The 25,632-nt window shown below is 26.7% G+C and overlaps 2 protein-coding genes across 6 annotated transcripts; one reads left to right on the top strand and one right to left on the bottom strand.

The window, feature by feature from the left end:
* Nucleotides 1-25,632, top strand: LOC119670174 (annexin B11-like). Of its 3 annotated transcripts, none has more exons than XM_038080335.1 (8): nt 1-253; nt 16,693-16,755; nt 22,354-22,494; nt 23,113-23,353; nt 23,559-23,788; nt 23,854-24,063; nt 25,038-25,106; nt 25,171-25,632. In XM_038080335.1, exons 2-8 carry the CDS (start codon nt 16,744-16,746, stop codon nt 25,234-25,236), a joined length of 969 nt encoding a protein of 322 aa, XP_037936263.1. In that variant the 5' UTR covers nt 1-253; nt 16,693-16,743; the 3' UTR covers nt 25,237-25,632. The 3 variants fall into 3 exon arrangements, with proteins under 3 accessions (XP_037936263.1, XP_037936264.1, XP_037936262.1); XM_038080336.1 differs by lacking the exon at nt 1-253 and adding an exon at nt 15,948-16,124; XM_038080334.1 differs by lacking the exon at nt 1-253 and adding an exon at nt 19,882-20,466 and having other exon boundaries at nt 16,722-16,755.
* On the bottom strand, nt 6,992-8,012 carry LOC119670175. 3 transcript variants are annotated; one of them, XM_038080339.1, is made up of 2 exons: nt 7,765-8,012; nt 6,992-7,717 (listed from the first exon to the last, which is right to left on the bottom strand). In XM_038080339.1, exon 2 carries the CDS (start codon nt 7,702-7,704, stop codon nt 7,093-7,095), a length of 612 nt encoding a protein of 203 aa, XP_037936267.1. In that variant the 5' UTR covers nt 7,705-7,717; nt 7,765-8,012; the 3' UTR covers nt 6,992-7,092. The 3 variants fall into 3 exon arrangements, with proteins under 3 accessions (XP_037936267.1, XP_037936265.1, XP_037936266.1); XM_038080337.1 differs by having other exon boundaries at nt 7,770-8,012; XM_038080338.1 differs by having other exon boundaries at nt 7,775-8,012.

Genomic DNA, 25,632 nt, shown 5'->3' with positions numbered 1-25,632 from the left:
GTTGAAGTTTACTTGTTGTTTGCAGCGGTCGAAAGCGGAAGAAAGTCGTCGTACGCTTTTCACTAAATAATTTGCATTATAAAGGTGCTTTTGTTGTTTAATTAAAAATAATTTGTTTATAACTTAGTTTGAACGATACATAAATACACTTACTTATCGTAAAAAAAAGATAATATACTAAACGCGAAAAGTCGAGAAAAAATACAACGCGACAAAAACAAAAGGTACAACACAAGAAATTAAATTAGTGAATGTGAGTGTTTCTGCTGCTTTTATTTTTGGTTTGTTTTTATTTTTGTGTCACTTAAATATTTACTTTGCACCTTGAAAAAGTGAAAAAATAATAAGACATTTACTAATATTGAATATATTCCAAGTCGTAATAATTTTTTTTTTTTAATAAAAAGGTTTGAACTTTCACTGCTGGATGCTTTATATTTTTTTTTAGATGAAAATTTTTAGTTTATCTTTACTGCGTGACTCATAAAACGTTCGGACACACATTAAGATTTACTCATCAGACTTTTTCTTATTTACTTTTTTTTTTGTTAAGTTAAGTAAATTCATTTCCACATAATTTTTTATTCTAATTGCTTTTATTTTGTTTTCTAAGATTTTATTCATAAAAAGATTACTCAGTTTGTTATTATTTCGCAATAAAGAAAAATATTTAAATTATCTTGAATTGTGATAATTTTTTAGTAATTGTTTTATTTTACAATGTTAATGTTAACGAAGTTTTTCTTCTCGAGAAAATGCGGTTTCCATTCAAGTTTTCACTACGGGAAGTTTTGTGCTTCATTTAAAAAAATGCGTCTGATTTTGTGGATACTGTATGGCTTCAATACGTTCAACTAGATTTGTTTATTCCACAGGTGGTCAATTTGTTCAATGACTTCTACAAGTGTGGAATTAATCCAAAAAATTCAAAAATTCATTAAAAATTGCGGCTTTTTCAAAGTTGTGAATAAAAAGTATTTTATTTTATATATTTTAAAATAAATATAATATACATATTTATTAAATATTTATATAATATATATTACTATATATATAATAATAATTATATATATTTAATGATAATTATATATATATAATAATAATTATATGTATATGTAAAAATAATATTTATTATTATTATCATATTTTTATTATATATATTTATTATATATTTTTATATATATTATTATATATATGATAATAATTAAATATATATGATAATAATTATACAGTCAAAGTTCGATAACTCGAATTTTCTACAACTCAAACTAAAAAGAGTGCAACAGGGTTTTAGAGAACAAATTACTTACAATTCTGCTTCCTTAACTCGAACTTCTTTAACTCGAATTTCTTCATAACTCGAATAAAAATATTGTCACGTGCCAATTGGAATATGTGAAAGTGCATTCTATAAGTCAAATTTTGTTTTAAGTATGAATCCATTCTGGTGTTAGGGAAAGTTTCTTTTTCCAAACCAATGAAATTGTACATGAGTCTTTCAAGAATGAAGTAGAAGACTTATTCAAAATTTTAATTTTTTATTTTTAAACGTATGATACTACAACTTATAATACCATAAGGCTTGAAATAAATTAGAATCTTTTTTAATTGAAAATGAGGAAAAAAATTAAAATCTCAAACACTAATTTCTGAATATTTTCACTATAATTTCTGTGGTGTATTTGACTTCAAATAAATAAATAAAGATATTAGAATGTAATTCTAGTGTAATTCTAATTTCTTTCAAAAATAAAAAAAAAAATTAAAAAATTCTCTAACTCGAAGTCTCCATAGGTCGAACCTTTTCTTTGCAAAATGGTACCTCGAGTTATGGAAGTTTGACTGTATATTAATATTATTATATTATTTATATTATATATATTTATAAATATATATTTATATTTACATACAATTTTATATTTAATTGATCAAATAAAATTCTTTTTTTTTTTTATCAGTAAAGCATATCTAATACTTAACAGCAAAAAAAAATAATACACACTCGTCAATTGTTGTCTAAAATTAAATCTAAAAATTACAAATTATAAAAATCACTACAAAATGCTGCAATTAGACAGCATTTAAATTCCATGAAAATAAAATGCTACATCAATTTAAATAAAAATAATTGATTTCAGAAAAATAAAAAACTATATTGAAAAAGTTATATTTTATTCAAAATATTTAGTTAAAAATTTATTTATTTAGTTTAAAATAAAAAAAAAAATAACTTTAACTTTCGAAAACGTTTCTATTGTAACAATAGTTTCTATTAAGAATATAGTTTCTTTCGTCAAAACTGACATTAAAAATCAAATTTAATATAAATACTTTCTATATTTACATAATATTAATAAGATTTAATAATGATAATAATTATTAAAAATAAACAAATTATTTATTGCATAAATAATTCATTTTACTTACAAAAAACTCTATTAAAACAATAGTTTCTATTAAAAAAATAGAAACTATAGAAAAATAGAATTTCATTTATAATTAATATAAATAATTCCTATATATAATATTAATAAGTTTTAGTAATGATAATAAATAATTGATTTCATCATTTCTGACCTTAAATTCAATTTAAATTATTAATTTAATAACTCAATAATTTCATTTAACATTTTTTTTTGATTCCAAAAAATTTTTATTATTATTATGTCGATTTAATTAACTTCTCTCTATTAGTTAAAATAATCAGCGAAATGAGTTAAATTAGTAAAAAATTTCATGAAGGTCTGCTTCACTTATATTTTTTGTTATAAAACAAAAAACTTGTGTCAATAATTTTAAAATATTTTTGTAGAGAATTGTGGACATCTCCTTAGGCTAAATATGAATTTCTCATTAATATTCAAATCTATATCATATTCAAACTAGAATAATTTACGCTAAAATGCCTACCAAATACTCTATAGAGACTTTATTTGACTAAAGTCTGGTCTCAAGGAACATTCTTACTTAATATATAATTTGTCTAAAGCCCAATATTGTATTTATCATTATTTGGAACATCTTAATAAACAAAATTTCAATATAACCGAAACCTTGAAACTCTCCTAGCAGAAACTCCTAGCAGAAACTCTCCTGGTTCTATCTTATCCTAAATGAACACTTAATAAATAGACTATTTTTGTGTTCATAATTATATCCAGTAACTTCACTCTTTTAGGATCTCTTTTAGGATCGTTTATGAACGAACCAAAGTTGGTCCACGATTAATTTCAAAGAGTACTCACTTTATTTGAAACTTATAAACTCTCCTAACAGTTTTATTAAATAGACCAACTTTCTAAATTTTTTTTATTTTATTTTATAAACTTTTATTTATTATTATTTCCAACAATTTAACTATTTCTGTTCATCCAACATGAATGAACAAAAGTTGATTAACAATGAGTATTCGCGTAAAAGAGTTTTCGCTATATTCGAAACTTATAAAATCAATTAACAGAACTTATTAAACCCTAAATAGAAAATTTTTCTAAAACCAAATCTTTTTTTTTTGTATTTATCATTATTTGAGCAAATAATTTAACCCCTTTTAGCTCGTACTTTCCTAAAGAACGAAAATTTGACTCACAATGAGTGTTCGCTCAAAAGAATTTTCACTGTATTCGAAAATTTTGAAATGTCTAAACGGATAGAACTAGAAGAGGTGTTCGTTTACTAGATCTATTCGTTAAGATATTTCAAAATCTTCGAATGGAATGCACAATGTTTCTAAAACCAAATTTTATTTTTGGTTACTGTTGGTTATTGATGAGGGAGTGATAACCGTGAAGAGAGTTTTCACTGTATTCGAATATTATAACAGTGGAAATTTCATATTATATGCTTTCTATAAAAAAATATTTTTTATTCACATATTTTGTTTTATTTTTCATTTTTTTTTTTTTGAGCATTTATCTTTTTTGACTGTAAGCACTTTTTACTTTTACTACCGCGACTCTTCGTATTATCTATATTATTATTTTTTATAAAGTATATATGCTTACATTCGCAAGTATAAATTTCAGAAAATATCAAGTTCATTAAAAATTAAATAAAAATATCTACAAACACCAATGTCAATAAATATTAACGTCACTAAATAAAGTAACTTATAATTTTTTAATTTTTAATCAATAAATATATTTTTTTCTAGCTAGTAATTTTTTTATTTCTAAATATATATAGTAGACGCAAAGAATCAGTTCTACAGAATTTGATTAATGGAAAATCAAATATATAATATAAATATAAATAAAATAAATGTATATTGTAGACGCAAAGAATCAGTTCTAAAGAATTAATTTAATGAGGAATCAATTTACGCTGGATTTCGTATAATTTTCTCATTATTGTGATCATTGAACATGTGAAATGGGGCATTATCCTAGTAAAAGAGCAACTTTTTTTTCTTCAGTTAAAGTCCTATTTCGCAATTTCTTCTATCCATCACAACAATAATGCCATATAATATTTGTTAATAATTTTTTTTTCCATACTCGATGAATCCATCATGAAGTATCAAGACCAAAACCTTACCACCTTGACACTTGCATTTTTGTTTACTTTGACGGCTTTCACTGGATGCCGTCCACTATCTGTGACAATGTATTTGACACTGAAGTGCAGTGATAGATTCATATTTTACCTGTTGTCACATATCACATGAAAAATTCTTTTTGTTATACTAAAAAAACTTTAGCTCTAGTAAAGTTGTTAGATTTTGTACAAAGAAGTAGGAAGAGATAGGAAAACTCGCTTTAATAACCAACTACAGATATGTTAATTGATAGAAAAAAAATTCTTTAACAAAAAGAGGTAAAGAGATATTAATCAGTACTGTCATTCAGCACAGATTAAGAACTCTTCTCCAAATTTAGTTCTAGATTTTGTTCAGAAAGCTTTAAAGAGTTTTGTATAATTTAAAGTGCATTTGGGACAATAGGACTTTTTTGGCTGCAGTACCAGCTGTTGTGTGAATTAACATGGTAAATTATTTCAAAATTAACTTTGAATTACCCTAGTTTTCTAACTCATTTAAAAACAAAAACACATTAGTCATCAAGTTCAGGGATGTTTAATGGTCTGCAGCTACATGGATGAATCATTTTTATAGATTAAGGCAATGTTGTTTTGATTGGGCTTCTGTTTTGCAATTTATTTTGATTATTATAATAAAATATTTTTTTTATTATACTGTGGTTTAAATAATTATACATAAAGCGTAAAAATTTCTACCATTTGTAAAAACTATTTTTAACTTCCCAATTCAAACTTAATTACTAAAATATTAGTTTATACTGTTCATGTGTCAGTTACTAATTGCTGAAAATATTGTTTACAAATCGTTCTAATATAAATATATTATGACAACATATTTATAATAACACGCACGTGGGCTATTAACCCATTAGAATATCTTGTTTAGCATTGTTACCCTAATAATTACTTAATAGCTGACTAGGCAAGACTGCAATTTACAGCAATCTAACCAATTATTTCATTTTATTTGTTGTCCACAAACTAAAACAAATAGAAAGTATAGAACCAAATAGAAACTATACCTTATTTGTTTCTATAATTCACTACAAATAGACATATTAAGTATCGTTAATTTAAGAGTAGTTGTTAAAACTTAAAATTATTTCCCATAGTATTTCACCATTAAAGTGGTTTTCGTACTCGACTTTTAAATCTAGTAATAAATACTACTTTTCATACCAACAATTTCTTGCAAAATTTTCTCTTCTGTTCACTATTTTCTAACATTCAAGGACTTTTCCCAGACATCCCCATTCGATATTTCTAAATGTCCTTCAGTTTATTAATAATAAATGGCGCCATGACTAATCACAACTCTGCTACTCTCTCTACTCTATTGACTGATAGTAGCTAATGTATTTGTTTTCTATGGCAATGAAATGATATTCTGTAAACAAAAAACGCACATCTGCTTAAATTTACATAATGTTTAAGTACAAAAATATTTTCTAGAATATACATGTGAAAATAAAAGCACATACCTATATCAACAAAAATATACTTTTTAAAAGTCGCATTATTTGTTTGTATAAATAAAAGATATTAATTTCATTTTGTGTTAACAAAATTGGGGTTTAAAAGTTTGATGCCCTAATATCGATGATAATTTCACAGTTAAATTAGCTGGTTCTTATTTTATAACACCTTATTCTTCACTGTTGTATTTTTCGCTCTGTACCATAGTACTAGCTTTTATTTCGCACGAAAAATTGTCACGAGTCTCGATATAAAAAAAATATTCCACTAAATGTGGACATTGTAGAACATTTTTTTTATATGAAGTTTTATGTCAATTTTTCGTGCAAAATGGATCTTAGTACTAGGCTTAGGGTATCAAAATATTGTCCTCAAAAACTACAATATAACGATATTTAATTAATAAAACTGAAAAATTCGGAGATTTTGTTCAATAAATAAGTTGACATAAATTGAATTAAATAATCTATGTATATTTAAAGAAGAATGGAGGTTTTAATTTGTAGGACAGGGAATGACAAGAACCAACTAAAATAAATATAACTTCGACGGAATACAAAAGAATTTAAATAAAATGAGAATTTAAAACAAAAAAAAATGGTATTTACAGTCCCGAGTGACGAGATCGGTAACCCAGTCACACGTAATATCTTCTGTTGTTCCCGCTTTACGTTATTACTTTATGACTGGCCTAAGAGTTTGATACTCCAGATCGTATTAAATAACGACTAATACAGAAAGAAATATAATAATTTACCAAAAAATTAAATAAAATACCATATATATTGTATGGTTAAATTAAAATATAAAAACTGTGTTTATAGTTAATTTAAGATTAAGATTAAAATGACGGCTTTGCCCACCAAAGCCTACTTGAATACAAAAAGTTAACCCATTGTAATACCACTAATAAACGCAATTTTTATATATATATAAATATATTGTGTTGTGTAAATTCACACAAAAAACTTCTTTATTATGTTCTAAACATTTACAGAGAATCAAATCTATATTATAATAAAATATATTTTACCGAGTTACATAGAATTTTAAATAAAAAAATTTTGTTTTGGGAATTTATGCCTTACGGTATCGAGAGTAGAAAAAGCATATTGCTTCGATGATACAATATATAACTAACCAGCACAGAAAGTATACAAGAACTGATAAACCTGCTAATTCCTGGTGCCTTTCTATTGGAAAGCGTAACACACGTGATAGTAGTTTATTATCAGTTATGAGGTCATTTCCTACGTAATCGTAAAAATCAATAATATTATACAGATTCTTAGCTACAAAATAGGATAGCACTCCGAATATAATGAGCTTCAAAAGAATTATAATAACAGTCTGAATTAATACTCCAATTTTATTCAACATATGTTCACGATCCACAATTGCATACTGAGTCTCAATGATTCTTCTTTGCAAACGTAGTTGTTGCGCCTTCTCCTCTGCTGTCAACACAGAAATATCTGGAAATGCGCGTGAGATAGCTCGATATACACGTAATTCTTGTTGCAGACGAGTGTTCCACATCTGATTGAGAAAAACAACCAACTTGGGAATTTGAAACAACTGAAGAGCACCTCCAGACATTATAATTGTAAAAAACCCAAGTGGAATATAATACATCAAAAAGTGTGGAGCTGCATATTCTAGCGCAAGTTTGGTATTGTATGTTGCCATTATGCTTGTGTGCCTAAAATAAACTCATATATATCAGTTAATAAATTCGACTTAACTTAAGGTACCACACTTTATTCCTCCTTATATATTCTTAATTTGTGATTTTTTTTGAGTCTTGAAAAATAATTCTCATCCCAAAGTATTGCTTTCGCTTAGTATCGCACTCTAACCAATATCGGCACTCAAATCAATTCAGTACTTTAATAAAAAACTTTAAGCAGAACCCTACCTAAACTTTCGGGACTAATTTTTTTTTAAATACAGCTATTATATTGTATAGAACTTCTCTTAAAACTGATGAGCAAATAAGTTTTTTATATCATAAAGTAAAAAATAGTTTTGATTTTTCTTTGATTTAAAATTTAAAGTTTACTGTGTTAAAAAAATTAATTGTTACAATAAATTAGTAAAAATAATTAATAAAGATAAACAAGAAATAAGAACATTATAATCAAAATCTCAGTAATACTAAATGGTCTCTAGTTCTCTACTCTAGTTCTTTACTACAAAATCAAATTTCATAGTTCATAAGGGAAAACCCTTTCGTTACATCCTCTTAGAACTAAAAAAAAAACTAATAAAAAAAAAGAATTAAATAATGTATATGGATCATTCTTTTACAATTCGGACACCTTTTTGACCTCATTACCTCCGATTTAATTGAGATTTCTTTTCAAGCTCCTTTCATAAAATAAAAGATGAAAGGAACTTTCACAACTTATACAAAATCTACGAAAAATTCAATTAATTAAAAATAAATAAATATTTTGTTATTGCAAATCACTACTGTACAAAATCTCTTAGTTTTATAATAGACTTTTAATCTGCATAATGCTCAATTTTTTCAACCACAAACTGCTATTTCTCGAATATAAGCCTTATACTTTCTGTAAAACTTAGAAGTTTTATTTCACAGTCTTCTTTTCACAGTCCCCTTTTTGCTCAATTATACACTGCTAATAAAATGAAGAGATCAGAGCATAAAATAATCTGACGATCATAGCTTAACAAACATGAATAAGTACCAATGCTTCAGGCTGGTTCTAATATGACCATTCTCCTACCCACCATTACAAGGAATTGTGAAATCAAAACTGCTTCTTAGCTAATTGAGAGGAGGATTGTTCCTCCACATACTTCACTTAACCTAACCTAACAATAATTTTTCCGTTTTATAAAAAATTTGTGTGACTTATTGCTTTTTAGTGACCCGGTATTTTTTTTTTCTGTCAGTTTTTCAATTCACACTTATTAAATATTGATCACAGAAATTAGAATCTATTATTTATTCAAGCGATAGATTATTATAACAAATGATACCCTTCTCACTAGTATGAATACAATATGTATTAAGTTGGTAGTAATATTTGTCATAGTGAAAAAGACCAATATCGAAGACCCATACTGAACTTAACTCATAGCTTAGAGCATGCGGCCCGGGACATGTTTCTAATCTACCACAATTAGGCAAATCTTTGTTATACTTTGATAACATTACATTATTTTACTTTAGTGGTATTCAAAATACATGAGTTAAAATTTTTTAAATAATTTATTACCCTTCGTATCCAACCGTAAATGATTATATTAAAAATAATATATATTTCGTATGTGGCAATAAATGAACATATGTATTTATTTCTGCGGCCCTCCAACCTATTTAGTGATTTATATTGGCCCGCGATCTTCTCTAGTCTGTATAGCCCTGGCTTAAAGTATTGAACTTCATAACCGAACCAATTCAGAAATGTGTGAGATATATATAGCCTTAATATAAATAGTAAATATGGGCATATATAGGTAATAACATTATAACTTTACTGTTTGTGTGAACGGTATTGAGGTTATGGGAAAGCCAAAGATAATTTTTTTTTTATTTATTCAAATATTATCTTTCATCTTATTTAAAATTTATTAGATTTTATATTTCTGAACTTTCGAAACTATTTTATGCGATTTTCAACTTTAGCTAGTAACACACACGCTAATTACAACTCAAATTAAACAAGATCACGATAGTCGATCATATGAATTGTAATCAGGAAATGGTAATTATACTAACATAAAACGAAATACATATTTATATAAAATATTCCAAGTAACATATATGAAATATATAAACAATAAATAAAAGCGATAAAATATTGTTTAGATACACAAGTGAATTTTACTATATTTTTGAACTCACATTCTGTATGAGTAGTTGTATGTGTAGTTCATAGAAATACTCATATATACATTTCTAAAAAATTTCAAAAAATTTGTTTATATAGCATATATATATTTTGTTGTTATTATATCATTTGTGAAGTTTATTTATTTCTCTACTTTTGTTATTCCCTTTATTTTCTATAAACAAAATAAATTTTATTTGAATTTTTCTATTAAAAGATGTTATTGACAGCCTAACATACAAAGCCTTGAACTAGTGAAAAAATTATGAGATAATGTATTCAAAATTTACTTACGACCACTACTTTTTTTTTGTGTGTTTTTTTAGATACTTAATTATTTTACTTCAAACTAAATTTCCAAGAATTCAAAACGCATGATTAATTATAAGTAAAAAAAATAATAATTAATTTTTGTCTATTCTTGCTTTATAATTCACTTTCGTGTCTAGTAGTTTTCATATAAATATTGCAAAATTTTGTATCTATACTTCAGATTTTATTATACACGTCAGTTAGTAGGCATAAATAGTGCGTGGCTTATTATTATGCTCAGCTTGTTAATACACTACACACACGTATATATTCATTTAGATACTTGTTATGTAGATACAATATATAAGTGCCAACAATACTAATATTCATTGTATAGTATATACTGTTGCTATAAATAAAATGCTCATGACGTCACTTACAAGTAAATCCACTTCCCATGAAATTACTGTGACACCTTTGAGGTGTGTTCGTTCATCTACATTGTCTGTCTTAATTATTTAATATGCGAATAAAATAAAAAAAAAACAATAAAGATTAAAAAATGCTTTCAATAAACTTTATTTTGTGTACATTAATAAATCTTTAACTTGTTTGACGTCACAGACTTTTGACTCAAAATGAACACGTCATTCAAACAGAACAGCAAACACGTGAATCTACTACGTCGGTACCAAATGTATCTGTAAAAATGGAACTTCCAATTTCATTTTCAGATGCGTGTTCAACTATTTTTACAAATATGCGTCATCATGCAAATTGTACTCTAATTTATTTGTTTATTTTTTACTTCTATAAATCTGATAATTTCATTATTTATCAATGCAAATACCAAGAATGAATAATATTCAAAATAAACATATGAGTAGCAAGATGCCTAAATTCTAAAAAAAAGAGAGATACTCATTTGGACCTACAGTTTGTTGATGTTGTGTAAAAAATTAATGACGTATGGTATTATAGCTCTTATGCTTTTATACAGAGTCTAACATTTTTAAACAACAATGTTAAGTTATGAAGATTTAACGCCACGGTGCAGAGGTGTTAAAAAGGCAGGGATGCTTTCTTCCAAGCGACGAAACAATATTCAAACAAATAGCTTCTATTAGTACCGTCAGAATTGTTTTAAATTCAATTGGCGTTTATTGGCGTATAAAACACCATTACGTATTGGTACCGTCCAAGGAACTCTGATACCAATTGAAGCTATACGTTTGAATATAGTTTCATCGCTTAGAAGGAAGTGAAGCATTTTTATAACCTCTGCTGTTGTTAAAATTACAACATCCGACTGGATAATTCAACTCCACATCAAATCTTATCTTATGTTGAGTTTTTTCCGAGTTAGTGCAACTGAGCACTTTCACTCTTTCTTAGCTGTGTGGCTTCTATAGAGTCCGTCCCTTCTGTTTGCATAATTTAAATGTCGCATACCGTTACGTACGGCTAGTGACTACTCTGCGATTAGATAGTACTATGTAGGGCAGTCACATCAAATGAAAATAATTAAATATAGTTATTCTATCTGCATAAATATGGGGTTTTAACCACAGCCACAGTGTCGTGATGACACTGTCTACATCACGACCTACATCGGTTAGGCCATCCGAAGCTGAGCGCCGTGGTATCAGATTTACACCTCTGTTCAGCTGCGGTAATTAAAACCACAGCCACCGCGACCAACCTCTATTGGTTAAGCTATCCGTAGCTGAGAGCTGTGACTTCCATGATACAAAATTTAGACCTTTGCTCAGATCCGACAATTAAAACCACAGCTACCACGACACTCCCTTTAAGGGATTAAACTCTATTCGTTAGAATATCTGAAGTTGAGAACCGCGACCCTTATGGTACCAGATTTAGACCTACGGTTGGGTAGCGTTCAAAAACTATTGGATGGTGCCTTACTCGTTAAAATTTTCGGCAGTTTTTCAACATATTATCCAAAACTAGACAGTTGTACTTTTGTACTTATAAATTCATAAAGGCTTTTCTATATAAGAAACCTTAGGTGAATAATGTATACAAATTCATTAGTATAAAGGAGTCTGTAGATTTCAATAATATTTACAAATTTTACTTTTTATTTTATGCGAATTCCTTAGAATTATTTTATATCTATTTTAATATTTTTTTCATTCTAAATATACTGAAATACTACATAAAAATGTCTAAAATTCATTTTTTCAACCTTTCGTTTCTTTGTGTTTTTTTTTTGTATTGATGCTTAGACATTGTTGTCTATCTAATTGTTGCAAAAATATCTGAGAAGTAGTGCACAAAGACCAATACAGAATTTATCTCATAATTTTTAGTATAAGAAATTGCATTTTTATCCATTGCGACTACGTAAAGTTGTGAAATACATAAACGTAAGAAAAATAAAACATTGCGTGGGTACTTCACATATTTAACCATATTTTAGATAGAATTTATGCTTACAGATTGAAACATTTTATAAAATTTATCAATTTTATTTTAATTAAAATATTTTTTTACATTCTCTGTATATTTAATTGGCTAAAATAGATGATTTTATAATATTGTAAAATATTTTATAATATGTTCAGACTTTAAGCTTATCTCACGTGAATCAACTTTTTGGTCTAACAAAAGTTGAACTGTTTACACATTTGCTTTTAGAGCTTAGCGAAAAGAAAAACAAAAGAAAAAAGAAAATCAATTTGTTTTTTTTTTGTTTTTTTTTATTGTTTTTAATTTGTTTTTTAGTACAATTCGTTGCTATATTTTTGGATTGAGAAAATATTTAAAATATTTATGAAAGTTTCATCAATTTCTGTTTTGAATTTATTATATTATTTTTTTATCTCCATTTATTTAAGTATTTATTCAAATAATATTCATCTCTCGTTTATCATACAATTCCGTTACATATTAATAAATTTAATATATAAAATATTGGTATATAATTTAGAATATAAATATTGATATTTATATATATCAAAAACTATTCAGAAACACAAAATAAATAATGTACAACAATTTACACTGTCGTACTATTAATATTACTATTAATATTATTATTAATATTATACTATTAATACTATTAAATATACAATTCTCACAGAAACAGTTATTTTTATACCAATCCGTAAATGTGATCATTTTTAGTGCAATTAGCTAGCACATTTTCTCAAATGCTGTTGCAAAGTATCAACAGCAATAGTGTAAGAAGAGAGCTAAGATCAAAAGATTTTGTACCTAGAAGTTCGTTGTAGGTATGCTATGGTATAGTCTGAAGTTTGTATTTGATATTGAATTTAACCTTAAGCCTTTGACTAGCATTTTGGACTTTTGCTTATTTTATTAGATATATATATGAGCTAATTTGTGTACTGAATGTTTGGGTGAGTGAGCTGAAGAGATTTACTTGGTGATTAATATAATTTAAAATTGGTAGGGTATAATTGGTATATATATATATATAATATATAGATTTATATATAGTAGAACTGCTCAAACTCAACTACGCTCCCTTTACTAACTTGTTAGTCCCGAGATGCGCACTATGCAATACTGAAGAAAAGGTAGATATATGACATTTCCTTAGTGAATGTCCAATTCAAAACAAACGTTAGACATGAACGAGTCAATGAGGCTGCTGAATGGTAACAACAGGCATATCTTATCGATTTATATGTAAATTGTAATTCGTTATAGAGAGAATGTTATGGTAGAAGCAATTTAATATCCATAGGTTCGCAATGTTCCTTTAATATGATATTTACTGCTTTAAAGAAGAGTGAATGAAAGATGAGTGAATCAATAAAGTTTCCGATTGAAAGCGAAAGCCATAGTCGTATAATAAATAATTAAAAAACTGAAATTAAATATAGATATATCTAGATAATATACACAGAGTATATATATTTTTATATACTAAATATTTTATTAATTTATTTCTTATTGAAAAGGATTTGTTACAATGAGAATATTACATCGTAAGAAAAAAATTTAGATACATGACCTTAGCCCTTATTAAATATTTTATGCTTTAGGAATCATGAAGAGAAAAATGTAAAAAAAAAAACAATATAAAATTCATTTCTTTACCTTAATCAATTCTAATAAATTTACTTAAAGCTTCACATACATTTTTATTATTTATTTTACTTTATTTTAATATTTTTTTATTAAATGTAAGGATATATGGCACAAGAAAAGTAAGCTCTCCTGCACATAAACGATGTAGCCTAACTCGTAAATTTCAAAACCTTTAGGTGAATACAAGTATAAAACATATTCATATAAAAAAAACTTGAACATAAAATTACTTGCAAATATTTTAACAAGAAATCCCTGCATATCCTTTGCAACACTTGAGTAGCTCACAGGCAGCATGTCGTAAATTTTAACTAAAATAACCTGTCCTTAAAAAATAACAAGTTTATTATTTTTATTTTAAAACATTGTGAATTTTATGTTATTGGATTGATTATATCTGGTTTTTATTGTGTAACAGCGTACATACATACATCCTCGTATATATTTAAAAGATTATAAATGATCCAAAATAGTAAACCTCTATACAAGCAAATTATAATAAAATCCAAGAATAAAGAATTCATCAGTGGTATGCAATTCAATTGTTAAATAATTAATTAATATTGACCATCGGGTCTATTGTATCCCCTTGTATGTCTCTAAGCCCTGTTACGTCAATAAAAAGTAATATAGAATCTACTTTACAGTTTTATTGACTATTCCGTAAGATTATACATTCCCAAGAATGTGCATTAGCGCAGAACATTCTAACAGCGCATGTGTGACCGACTCTTCATTTTCTGCCTAAACCTACAGTTTGAATTCGTATAGATGCCTAGTCTCGTAAGGTGGTGTTTTAGTTTACGGTATCCTGTGATAATTCCAAGTTTTTCTTTTGACAAGTTCATACAATCCTGGGATCTCTTATTGTCATAGATACCAACAAGTGATTTGGATTGTGCTGATCCTGTTAAATTATCCCAGTATTCCATTTTGCTCTGGTTCTCCTTCATTTTTATGAGAGAGTGAGAAGGGTACTGTGTTCTGGTCTACAGAAAGATTCTGACTCCATCATCGGCGTGGATGCTTCTCTCCTGGTTAGTTTATCTGCGTATTCGTTTTGGCGAACATGTTTAATTGTTGGTTTTTATATAATTTTTGGAACGCAACCGCGAAAATTTCAATCCTGTCAAATTTAAACTGTGCATTTATATAAAATATTATTTAATAGTTATTTTGGAATATACATACTTGGAATTTGATTTTTTATAAATACTTTTTAAAAATATATGTTAACGGTCCACTGGATTATTGAGTGACTAGGGTATCCAAAAGATTTTTCTTTTTTTTTTTTCTATTTGATCTACACCTCTAAGCATCGGCACCATAGAATATTGCGGGTGTACTGAAACCCAAAACATCTTTCGTTTTCTTCCTATCTAATCTATACTCGTACCAGCGATTTTTATTAGTGACTTCTTTTATATGTTTGTGAAGATGTTTTCTGGTATTTTATTATTTTATATTATTTTGATAATATCATTTGGTAACGCACTACTCGCAACTAATCGTAGCTGTTTATTTATTTCACAATGTAGTAAATACCAGCACCAAACTGCATCAAACTCAGATATGCTTTAATAAGTGGGTTTATTACGATAAATATACAATATAGATAAATATGGATAGATACTTTTGACATCACGTGTGCCAAGAAATTTACTTATAGAAGAATAAATTAATTTTTATTAAATTTTATAAAAAATTTATTTAAATATATTCTATTAAATTTCTGTTAAGTTGTTTATTAAAATATGTAAATCACGGCATTGGAGGTTCCAACTTTTCAGCATCTACTGGGTTTCCACAGTTAGAGAGATTATACTTCGCTTATTTGATTTATTATAGTTCAAAAATTAATTGTATAAATTTGCACTGTTTAACCAAAAGGTTGTGGGAAAAGTTTATAGAGTTGAGTGCTGTAAAATCACACCCAGTATTTTAAATAATTACTGTTTTAAATAATAATTATAAATATATTATATATAAGTATTTTTTTTTTTGGTTTTTTTTTTTTTGTTGAAATATGTTTTGACAAGTTTTATATATTATTTTAACATATATGAAACTATTAGGTTCAATGACACTATTTAATGAAGACATGTAAGAGGCAAAAACTACCTTGCCTATATATTAATGACGTCACTATACATGTTTAGTTGTTGACAAAAATAAAGGTGGGCATAGTGCCAATTATGTGTGGTGCAGTGACTTAATTTGTCATGAAAAGAAAGTATTTCACGCCACACCACAACAATTTCTTATCTTATCGTTCAACAACTTTCATGTTAACTTTATCTATATCAAAATATCTTTATCTTAAAACATAATCACTTAACAAGTGTAATTACTGGTAATTACTGGAATATACTATAATTAATTATGTGTATATATAATCAATGATATGATATTAATCTATTATGTTTAAAAATTTATTAAATTCTTAAAATATTAATATATCTTTTTTTTTTCTTTACAGTTCAGACCGTTTGAATTCTAAATTAAAGTTTTAATAATCAACAAAATCAAAATGTATCCATTTGTAAGTAAAAAGTTGAAGTTTTCTAAATCTAATCGAATGCACTTTTAAAGAAATTGCATCAAATTAACAAATACTAACAGAATGTTTGCATCAAATGCCTTCACGTATTTTGTATTATATTTCAAAAATTAAACTTTATTATTTTCTTATAAAAAATTTTTTCTTGAAATTCTATGAAATTTATTGTTTAGGCTGTCAAAAAAAAAAAACACAAGCCAATTTGTGCAAACATTTTTCTAGAACCCAAATTTGTGAATTGATGTGGAGTGGTCAGTGGCATGAAAATTAAATTATTAAGTTCATTTTTTCATTCACTTCCAGAACAAGATATAAAAATATTTCCATACACTTCTATAGACACAATGGTAATAATAAAAAATTTAAATTAGTTCATTGCAGTGGTGAGGTCAAAAGGAATAATATTAACCCAATCTTTGGTTTCATTAAGCATTTTCTATAAAAAAAACAGAGTAATAAAAATATCTTTAAAACGAAAATGGAATCTAAACTTTAAAATCAGGTTTTATTTACGTGAAATTTGTAATGTAGTGTTCTGATGTATGTATGAGAAATAACTTTATCTTAATATTTTCGTTTCGTTTAGAATCCTAATATAAACAAGTTAGGTCTAAACAAAATTCATAAAATATGTATTATTCACTCATATTCTTATTGTTCTAACCCAACCACAACTTATGATTTTGGAGCACCTCTTGTGAGTACCACTTCGTCAACTGAAAACTCGAGAAATCCCAAGATGTAAACCTGTCTGCTTCTGGAACATTCACCCACTTCTGTATAAAGTACTGTTGATACTACTTACCTATAATGATAAATAATAATGATATAAAATTAATTTTAATTTATTATTTAATAATAATAATAATAATAATAATATCATGCCAGAATTATAATAAAGAATTTGGTATAATAGTGAACCTTGATATAAGCCAAGGTTACAAAATTTCATATGTAATACTACACACTATAATCTGTATTGCTTGCTCCAGTTACAAATAAACACGAAAGATCTTTAAAAACAAAATATTGTTAGTTGGAAATGACGGCAAAGGTACCCCTCCTATCCGTGAACTGTTGCTGTCCTTAGGAAGCAATCTACACAAATTGATAACCATATCTCTCTTTGCGTCACTCATCTTAGCCCAGATGATCACTCATATTAGCTCAATGATCAGAATATAAAAACAGCAATTAAATAAGGATTTTTATATACCTACCACATACTCGAAAGCATAACCCTTGTTAACCCGTTTCATACCAGTGAACCTATTTCCAACCAAATAGCTTCGAACTGAAATTTTGGCTTGATAAAGGTAATTAAACCTAACCGCGAACTAAATCATTGGAACTTTACAAATTTTGTCTAGGACCAATGATGCGACAATGTTTTAACTAAACCAATGGTATATATTATATATATATTTTAGATATAATGATTTGATAATACAAATGGTTTTTGTGACTTTTTGAATGTAATTTCACACAACTGAATCTAATTTCACATTGTCAACTATCGAGAACTTTAAAATAAGTAATAATATCCACATATATTTTAGTATTCATGATAGCAAGTGTGTTTTCAAAGCAAACATTTGTGCTATTACAAAAGCTATAGTTTACCTTATAGTGGAAAATATATTAAAAAGGATGTATTTATATTATCAATCCTGTTTAAAGCCATCAGTCTAAAGCGGTTTACTACTGCTTCTCAACTTTGAACAAGTCAATAGATCGATGCAGTTTAACTTTTATCGTTTTGCTTCCAAGAAATTCACAGATAATTGTAAGTCGGATGAACTTACCAGCTAGATTCTTTGAGGAATACATACTCTGAACAGTGTTTAAACGCAGTTGAACTTTTCTCTTTTTTGGATTCTCTTTCTCATGGTATTTGATTTCCTACCACACAGATTACCATAATAATACATTTGAAACATTTCAATAATCATAACAAATCCGCTTTTCTGTGCAGAACAGTTTTTCCTTTTTTAATAGGAAAAAATATAGTACCACTTATTTATAGCCCCATAAAAGTATTAGCTTTAGCTTAAATATAGATCGATAGATCATTTTCGATTAAGAAATTATGCTAAAAGATTCAATATCTTCAATTATTTTAATCTTCTCATTTCCGTCCTTCTCATTTGTTTTGTCGATATCCAGCGATCAAACCTCCTAAAAAATAACTTAGTACAGGATGTTAGTCAGGTGCAAGGCCTCTGTCACTTATATGATAACGCAATAGACCTTAATAAATAAAAGGGATTTTTTTAGACAATTAATGCGAGCTAATATAATATAATCAACAAAAAGGCATTGCACTTCTTACTACATAAGTTTAAATAAAGACTTAGTTGTGTTAAAAGCTTTAACTACACATGGCTGCTTGATTTAACTAATATTTATATTTATTAGTAAAAAGTTTATTATTACATATTTAGTTCTGAGAGCAACTAAATTAGTTAAATGCAAAAGCCTCTTTTAACCGTCGCTCTGTTTATATAATAAAACTGTAAATAACACTATTTTATTCTATATAATATAATGTTAAAAATATAAAATAAAAATTCTTTTAATCTTATTTTAAACTTCACTTCTCCATTCCTTGATGATATGCAGAATTTTGATTTATTCAAGAACTTCTTCTAAAAATCGTTTATTTCAAATTGCTTAAAACTTTTGGAAAATTCTTCTATATGCACATAATGAGCACCATTTTAATAAGAAATTCAATTGTATAGCACATAATATATGTGTGTAATATATTATTTTAAAAAAGAATTACATATTTTATCACAGCTTCAAAGTGTTGTACACTGTTAATGCTTCTAGAACATTTCCATTCATCTGAAATGTAAACTACATATATTCATCAAAAAGATCAGGAAGAATAGATAATCATAAAAATGAATCTTGAAAGATTACTTTACTTAAGTAGTAAAAAATAGCTCATCTTTGCTTGCATATTTTGTTAGTATCAATTTTCGTGCCACTACACTTAGAAAAAAAATATACAATAAATGTATTTGGTGTTGTTAATTTGAAAAGACTTGAGAACGTAATTGGATATTTAATATGTAAAAAAATTTCAACAAATTTTTGTAGGGTTCCGGCATGCCACAACCACACCCACAATCCTCAAATTCGCCATATAATAATCAAAATCCTGGTATGCCAGTTGGTGTACCATTCGGCGCAGGTTGGGTAGCACCCTCCCATCAATCTCCACCACCACATCAACAAAATCACCCACATCAACAACATCACCCACACCAACCAAACTTACATTATCAACAATTACCCACAACACATATTACACAACCCCCTTATCCCGCTCATTCATCTCATAATCCCGCACCTTATCCAACATCTTCTCCATATCCAGCACCAGCACCATATCCTAATTCACATACAGCTCCCTATCCTGGTTCATCCTACCCACATAACCCCCAACAATCTCCATATCCAACAGCAAATACTAGCAGCCCCTATCCTACACACAATCAAAATGCACATTATAATCATCCCGATTCACATCACTCATATGCGCCAACCCATGGATATACACCAGTACAGACTCCAGGTGGTTATGAATCACCTGCCGGTAATATGGCACATTGTTTTGAAGAGCTTGCTCATCGTCAGGGCCATGTCCAGTTTCATGGTCATTCACCGTTTGCTCGCAAAGAGGTTTGTGTTACTATTTTTTTCTATTTTCACTATTCAATATTTATCTACTAATCCATAGTAATTATATGCGTACCTATTAGATTGTATGTCTTATGTACTTAACACTTAAATTATTAAATTAAATTATTTATTTTACATAAAAAAGCTCATAGATGTTACCGACACTACTAACACAATTCGTCGTAGTTTTGATGATGTTAATTTCAGTACTGAATCTGGAATTAATTACTGTGATCATAATAATGATGTTTGTGTAGCATTTGTTTACTATTTAATTACTTAAATTTGTTGCTATTAGCGGCTTAATTATTTCTATGTAATAAATAAACGCCTACATCTTTATACAACCGTTCAAGTTTTTATTTTAGCTTAGTTTAGCTTTAGCTTAGTAGAGTTGCTAATTGCTAGTCATAGCAACTTTCACGCCTGTGCACAACGTAATTAATTTCATTAATTATTAATTAAGTTTACAAAATACATAAAAATTAGACAAAAAATTTTTCAAAAAAATAAAAAACTATTGAAATAATATCTTACAACCAAAAGTATTTTATTTGAAATAATATAAAATTATTTTCAGATTTTTAAAATATATTATTTTCAAAAACATAAAACAAAATTATTACTGTTAATAATTAAAATTGTTAATGAAAATCAGCTTTTTTGATAAATCTTTCGACTTATATTTTTATTTTATTTTATATATAATTATATTTAAATTAAATTTTAATATATTTTTTAATATTCTATTATATTTTTAATCTTTTAAAATAAATATTTTATTTAATATTATTTTTGTAATTTTTATGATATTACTTATTTTTTTTATTAATTTAAAACAATGCACATATTTTATTTCTATAAATATATATTTGAAATATTATATATATATACAATAATTTCTAATTTTTTATTTTAAATATAATAATAAATTTAATTTAAAAGTATAATAATTTAGTGATATGATAACTAAAATAAAATCTTTAGATGCATTTATGCTATTTCATAAAACCTTATTAAATACTTTAATTTTTTTTTTATTATAAAATTAATTTTATTACTAAAATCTTTATATCCAATGACAACATATCTATTTCGAATAGAACACAGAATAATAGCAATCAAATTTTTAAATACAAACATTTTTAATTTTTCATCAAGTTAATCTTGGACTTGATTACTACATATTTTTCTTTATGCTCAAAACTTCAGCTTTTAAAGTTTTATCACTGTCACTGAGTCATAACCATATCATAGTTATAAAGCTTTGCCCGCAGTATATTGTTCAATGACACCACTACCACCATTGTGGTCCAGGTATTGTCATTAACCGAAATATACTCAGGGCATGGCTTTGTAACTATGATATGGTGATGAAGCCGTGATAGTGATAAAACTTTAGAAGCTGAAGTTTATTCACTTCAGAAGTTCAGAATCTGAAGTTTTGAGCACAAAGAAAATTTTGCAGATTGCATTTGAATAATGACAAATATGCATTATCTTTGTATATATTAGATCTTCCCAATTTAACCAAAAGTCTACTTCAAAATATCCAAAATATAATTTTTTGTCAAATTTTAACAGTAGACTCGTGTGTAAATACGATTTAGAGTTTTATCAAGTTTTGCTGTTTATTCGATAACAAAAATAACATTTACTGTGTTATTTTAAGATCGAACGCATAAACCACAGCTATATAAATGAACTATTTCAAATGTTTTTGTTAAACTTACTTCTTTATTTATGTTTCAGTTTTTATTTATTATTTTAATAAAGATATATCTTATTTCTATAATAATTATTTAAATAAAAACATATAATAATTTAATAAAATATGTTTTTTATACTTGATTTAATTTCTAAAACTTTTTATTGTAAATATTTTAGGGCACTCCAACTATTTTTCCACCTCAAAGTTTTGATTCCGTTAAAGATGCTCATGATTTGCGTAAGGCAATGAAAGGTTTTGGAACTGATGAAGATGCACTCATCAATATTATTTGTCGCCGAACAAATGAACAACGACAGGTAAGATGAAAGTGATATTTACTAACATAATATATAGTTTGTAAGATAGTTAAGATTTATTCATAGATATAATAACATATTGTCATGCCATATACCGTTGATGTTAGTATCCTGTTTTTTCCGATAAATAACAATAAATAACTTCATTGCAAATGTAAATATAGAACAAAAGGTGCTTTGGAAGTACGAAAGATTCCAAAAATGTTTCGCAGATTTGCTCAAAAGATCCCGTTTATTTTCGGAATCAGAAAAAATCTGATATCTTCCATTTGTGGCTACAGATAAATGTGACAACATTTACATATCTTTATATTATTCTAAATATTCAACTTTTAACTTTTTATCTTAAATCCTGTCATTTCATTAAATCTTATAAATGCTCCCCGCGTTAGTTTGAAATTTTGAGAAACTTCTTGAATTACAAGAATTTTAGAAAGTATTTTAATAGGTAATAAAATTTATCATTCTATATACATTTAAACAGTTTATTTAGCCGCGATAAGCTTTTTAATTTTTATAAATACCAAAAGCTTTAATCGTATAAATAACTTTATTTAAGCTCTTTTAGAGTGACCATTATGTCAAACATTTTTAATTAAATATTTTTTTTTTTTATAGGAAATACAACGTCAATATAAAACTCATTTTGGTAAAGATCTGATCGAGGATATTAAATCAGAAACAAGTGGTAATTTCGAGAAGTTACTTGTTGGCCTCTTACGTCCCATTGTGGACTACTATTGTGCTGAATTGAATGATGCAATGGCTGGCATTGGTACTGATGAAGATGTGCTTATAGAAATCTTATGTACACTATCTAATATGGAAATACACACTATTAAAAATCAATATTTACGTTGTAAGTTCTCCTACTATAAAAACACGGCAACCACGATCTTGAATAACGACCTCGGTAATCGATGGCACTGTTGAACGTTTCAACAGATCAAAGAAGTAATGCATTTACTCGGTTACTCTGTTCATTACTCAAGATCGTGAATACACCTTATATTTAAAATTAAAGTAATATAAACTTCTTATTAATAACTGTCTATATTTTTCAGTGTATGGTGCTCACTTGGAATCTGAACTAAAATCCGAGACATCTGGCAATTTTAAACGTCTTTTGATTTCACTCTGTACAGCAGCACGTGATGAAAGTGGACACACTGACGCAGGAACTGCACAAAATGATGCTAGAGAATTACTAAAAGCTGGTGAATTACGTGTAGGCACTGATGAAAGCATGTTTAATATGATTTTGTGCCAACGTAATTATCAACAATTGCGTCTGGTAAATATATTTTATTATATTAATTAATAATATTATTTTTATATTAAAATTTTAATTGTTTTCAGATATTCCAAGAATATGAACGTATGACAGGACATACACTGGAAAAAGCTATTAAAAAAGAATTTTCCGGTGATATTATGGAAGGTTTAATCGCCATCTATAGATGCGTTAATAATAAAACCGAATATTTTGCATCTCGTTTACACAAGAGTATGGCTGGTATTGGCACAAATGATAAACAATTGATACGCGTTATAATAACACGTAGTGAGGTAAGACACACCACATATTTATTCTGTAATAGGCTTGTGCAGATATATACGCAATAGGCTATATGTATCCATATTTTGGATCCTTTTAATTGCTTTTATATGTATATATTTTAAATAAATAATTACATTTATAATTGACTGGAACTAGCAACTTTTTCAAATGTTGATCAGTGTTCAGTTCTAGTTTTTTATTATTTTTTATTATTTTATTATTTTTATTATTTCTTTGAGTTAAGAAATATCATTAGTGAACTTTTACCTTTTCAGGAAGAGTTTTCGTTCAAATACAGAGAGCTTATTAATTATTATTAATACCTTATTAATACTTAAAAAAATGATTTTACTGCGAATATTGTAAATGTATTTCTAAAAAACAAAATATGATATATCTATATGCTATCTATTTAATATTTATTTAACAATATCTATCCAAAAACCCAATTCCCAACATTGGTTAAAAAAATGACTTCGCTGCGAATATTGTAAATGTATTTCTAAAAAACAAAATATGATATATCTATATGTTATCTATTTAATATTTATTTAACAATATCTAACCAAAAACCCTATGTTGGGATCTTCATATAAAATTCATTATAAAGTTTTTGCTACTTCAGTCTAACTTGGATTTAGGGTTGAAACACTCGATAGCTGTCTGATTATCCGAATATATAATAAACCTTGCGCTTTTCTAATGCATTCTTAGTCTTTCTCTACTACAGTTTTTATAAACATGGACTCTCTACAAATCTTAAATAAAATTTGCATTGAAATAATTTAATATGAGCCCCTTATATTATCAGCAGCACTTTATTGGTGCATATTATATACATATATAAATAGATATATGTATAGACATATATATAGATATATATATATAGATCACTTTTATATTTTTTAGAAATAATTTTTAAGTGAATTCTTTGTAACAAATTTATGTTCTAAAATTTAATTCACAAAAAACTATTTTTCAGATCGATTTGGCCGATATAAAAACTACATTCGAACGTATGTACGGCAAAAGCTTGAAGAGCTGGATTAAGGTATATAAAGAAAAAATATATGAATAAATAAATAAATGTTTAAATCTTATGTTATTATTTTCAGGGTGATACCTCTGGACATTACAAGCACGCTTTGTATGCTTTAGTCGGTGAACAACGTTCTTCATAAATAATCTCCAGCTACATAAATTCACAATGGGCCAAAATCTCTACTAACTTTTTTACATATATTATATTAAATCTAAGTAATATTTTCGAATATTTAAAATTATAATTGAATTAATGTCCTAAGTTACATATAAACATAATTTCATTACCATAATATTCAAAACGTAATATAAAAGTTTGTACAGGATATATAAAAATATTTTCATTGTATATTTAAAAATCAAATAACTATAACTATAACGTGCTTTGGCTTAAAATAATTTATTATAGAATTTTTTACAAAAATATTTCATTATATTAAAAATTGTTTTAAAAACATATTATCAATATATATATATAATATTCACTGAAATGTTCATATATTAAACGATTTAGCAAAATTAAGCTACTGGTCAAT

Source organism: Teleopsis dalmanni, chromosome 1, assembly GCF_002237135.1.
Source record: "Teleopsis dalmanni isolate 2A chromosome 1, ASM223713v2, whole genome shotgun sequence".
Lineage (NCBI taxonomy): Eukaryota > Metazoa > Arthropoda > Insecta > Diptera > Diopsidae > Teleopsis > Teleopsis dalmanni.
Note: the sequence above shows the minus strand (reverse complement) of the source record. Positions and strands in the feature narration are given on the sequence as shown.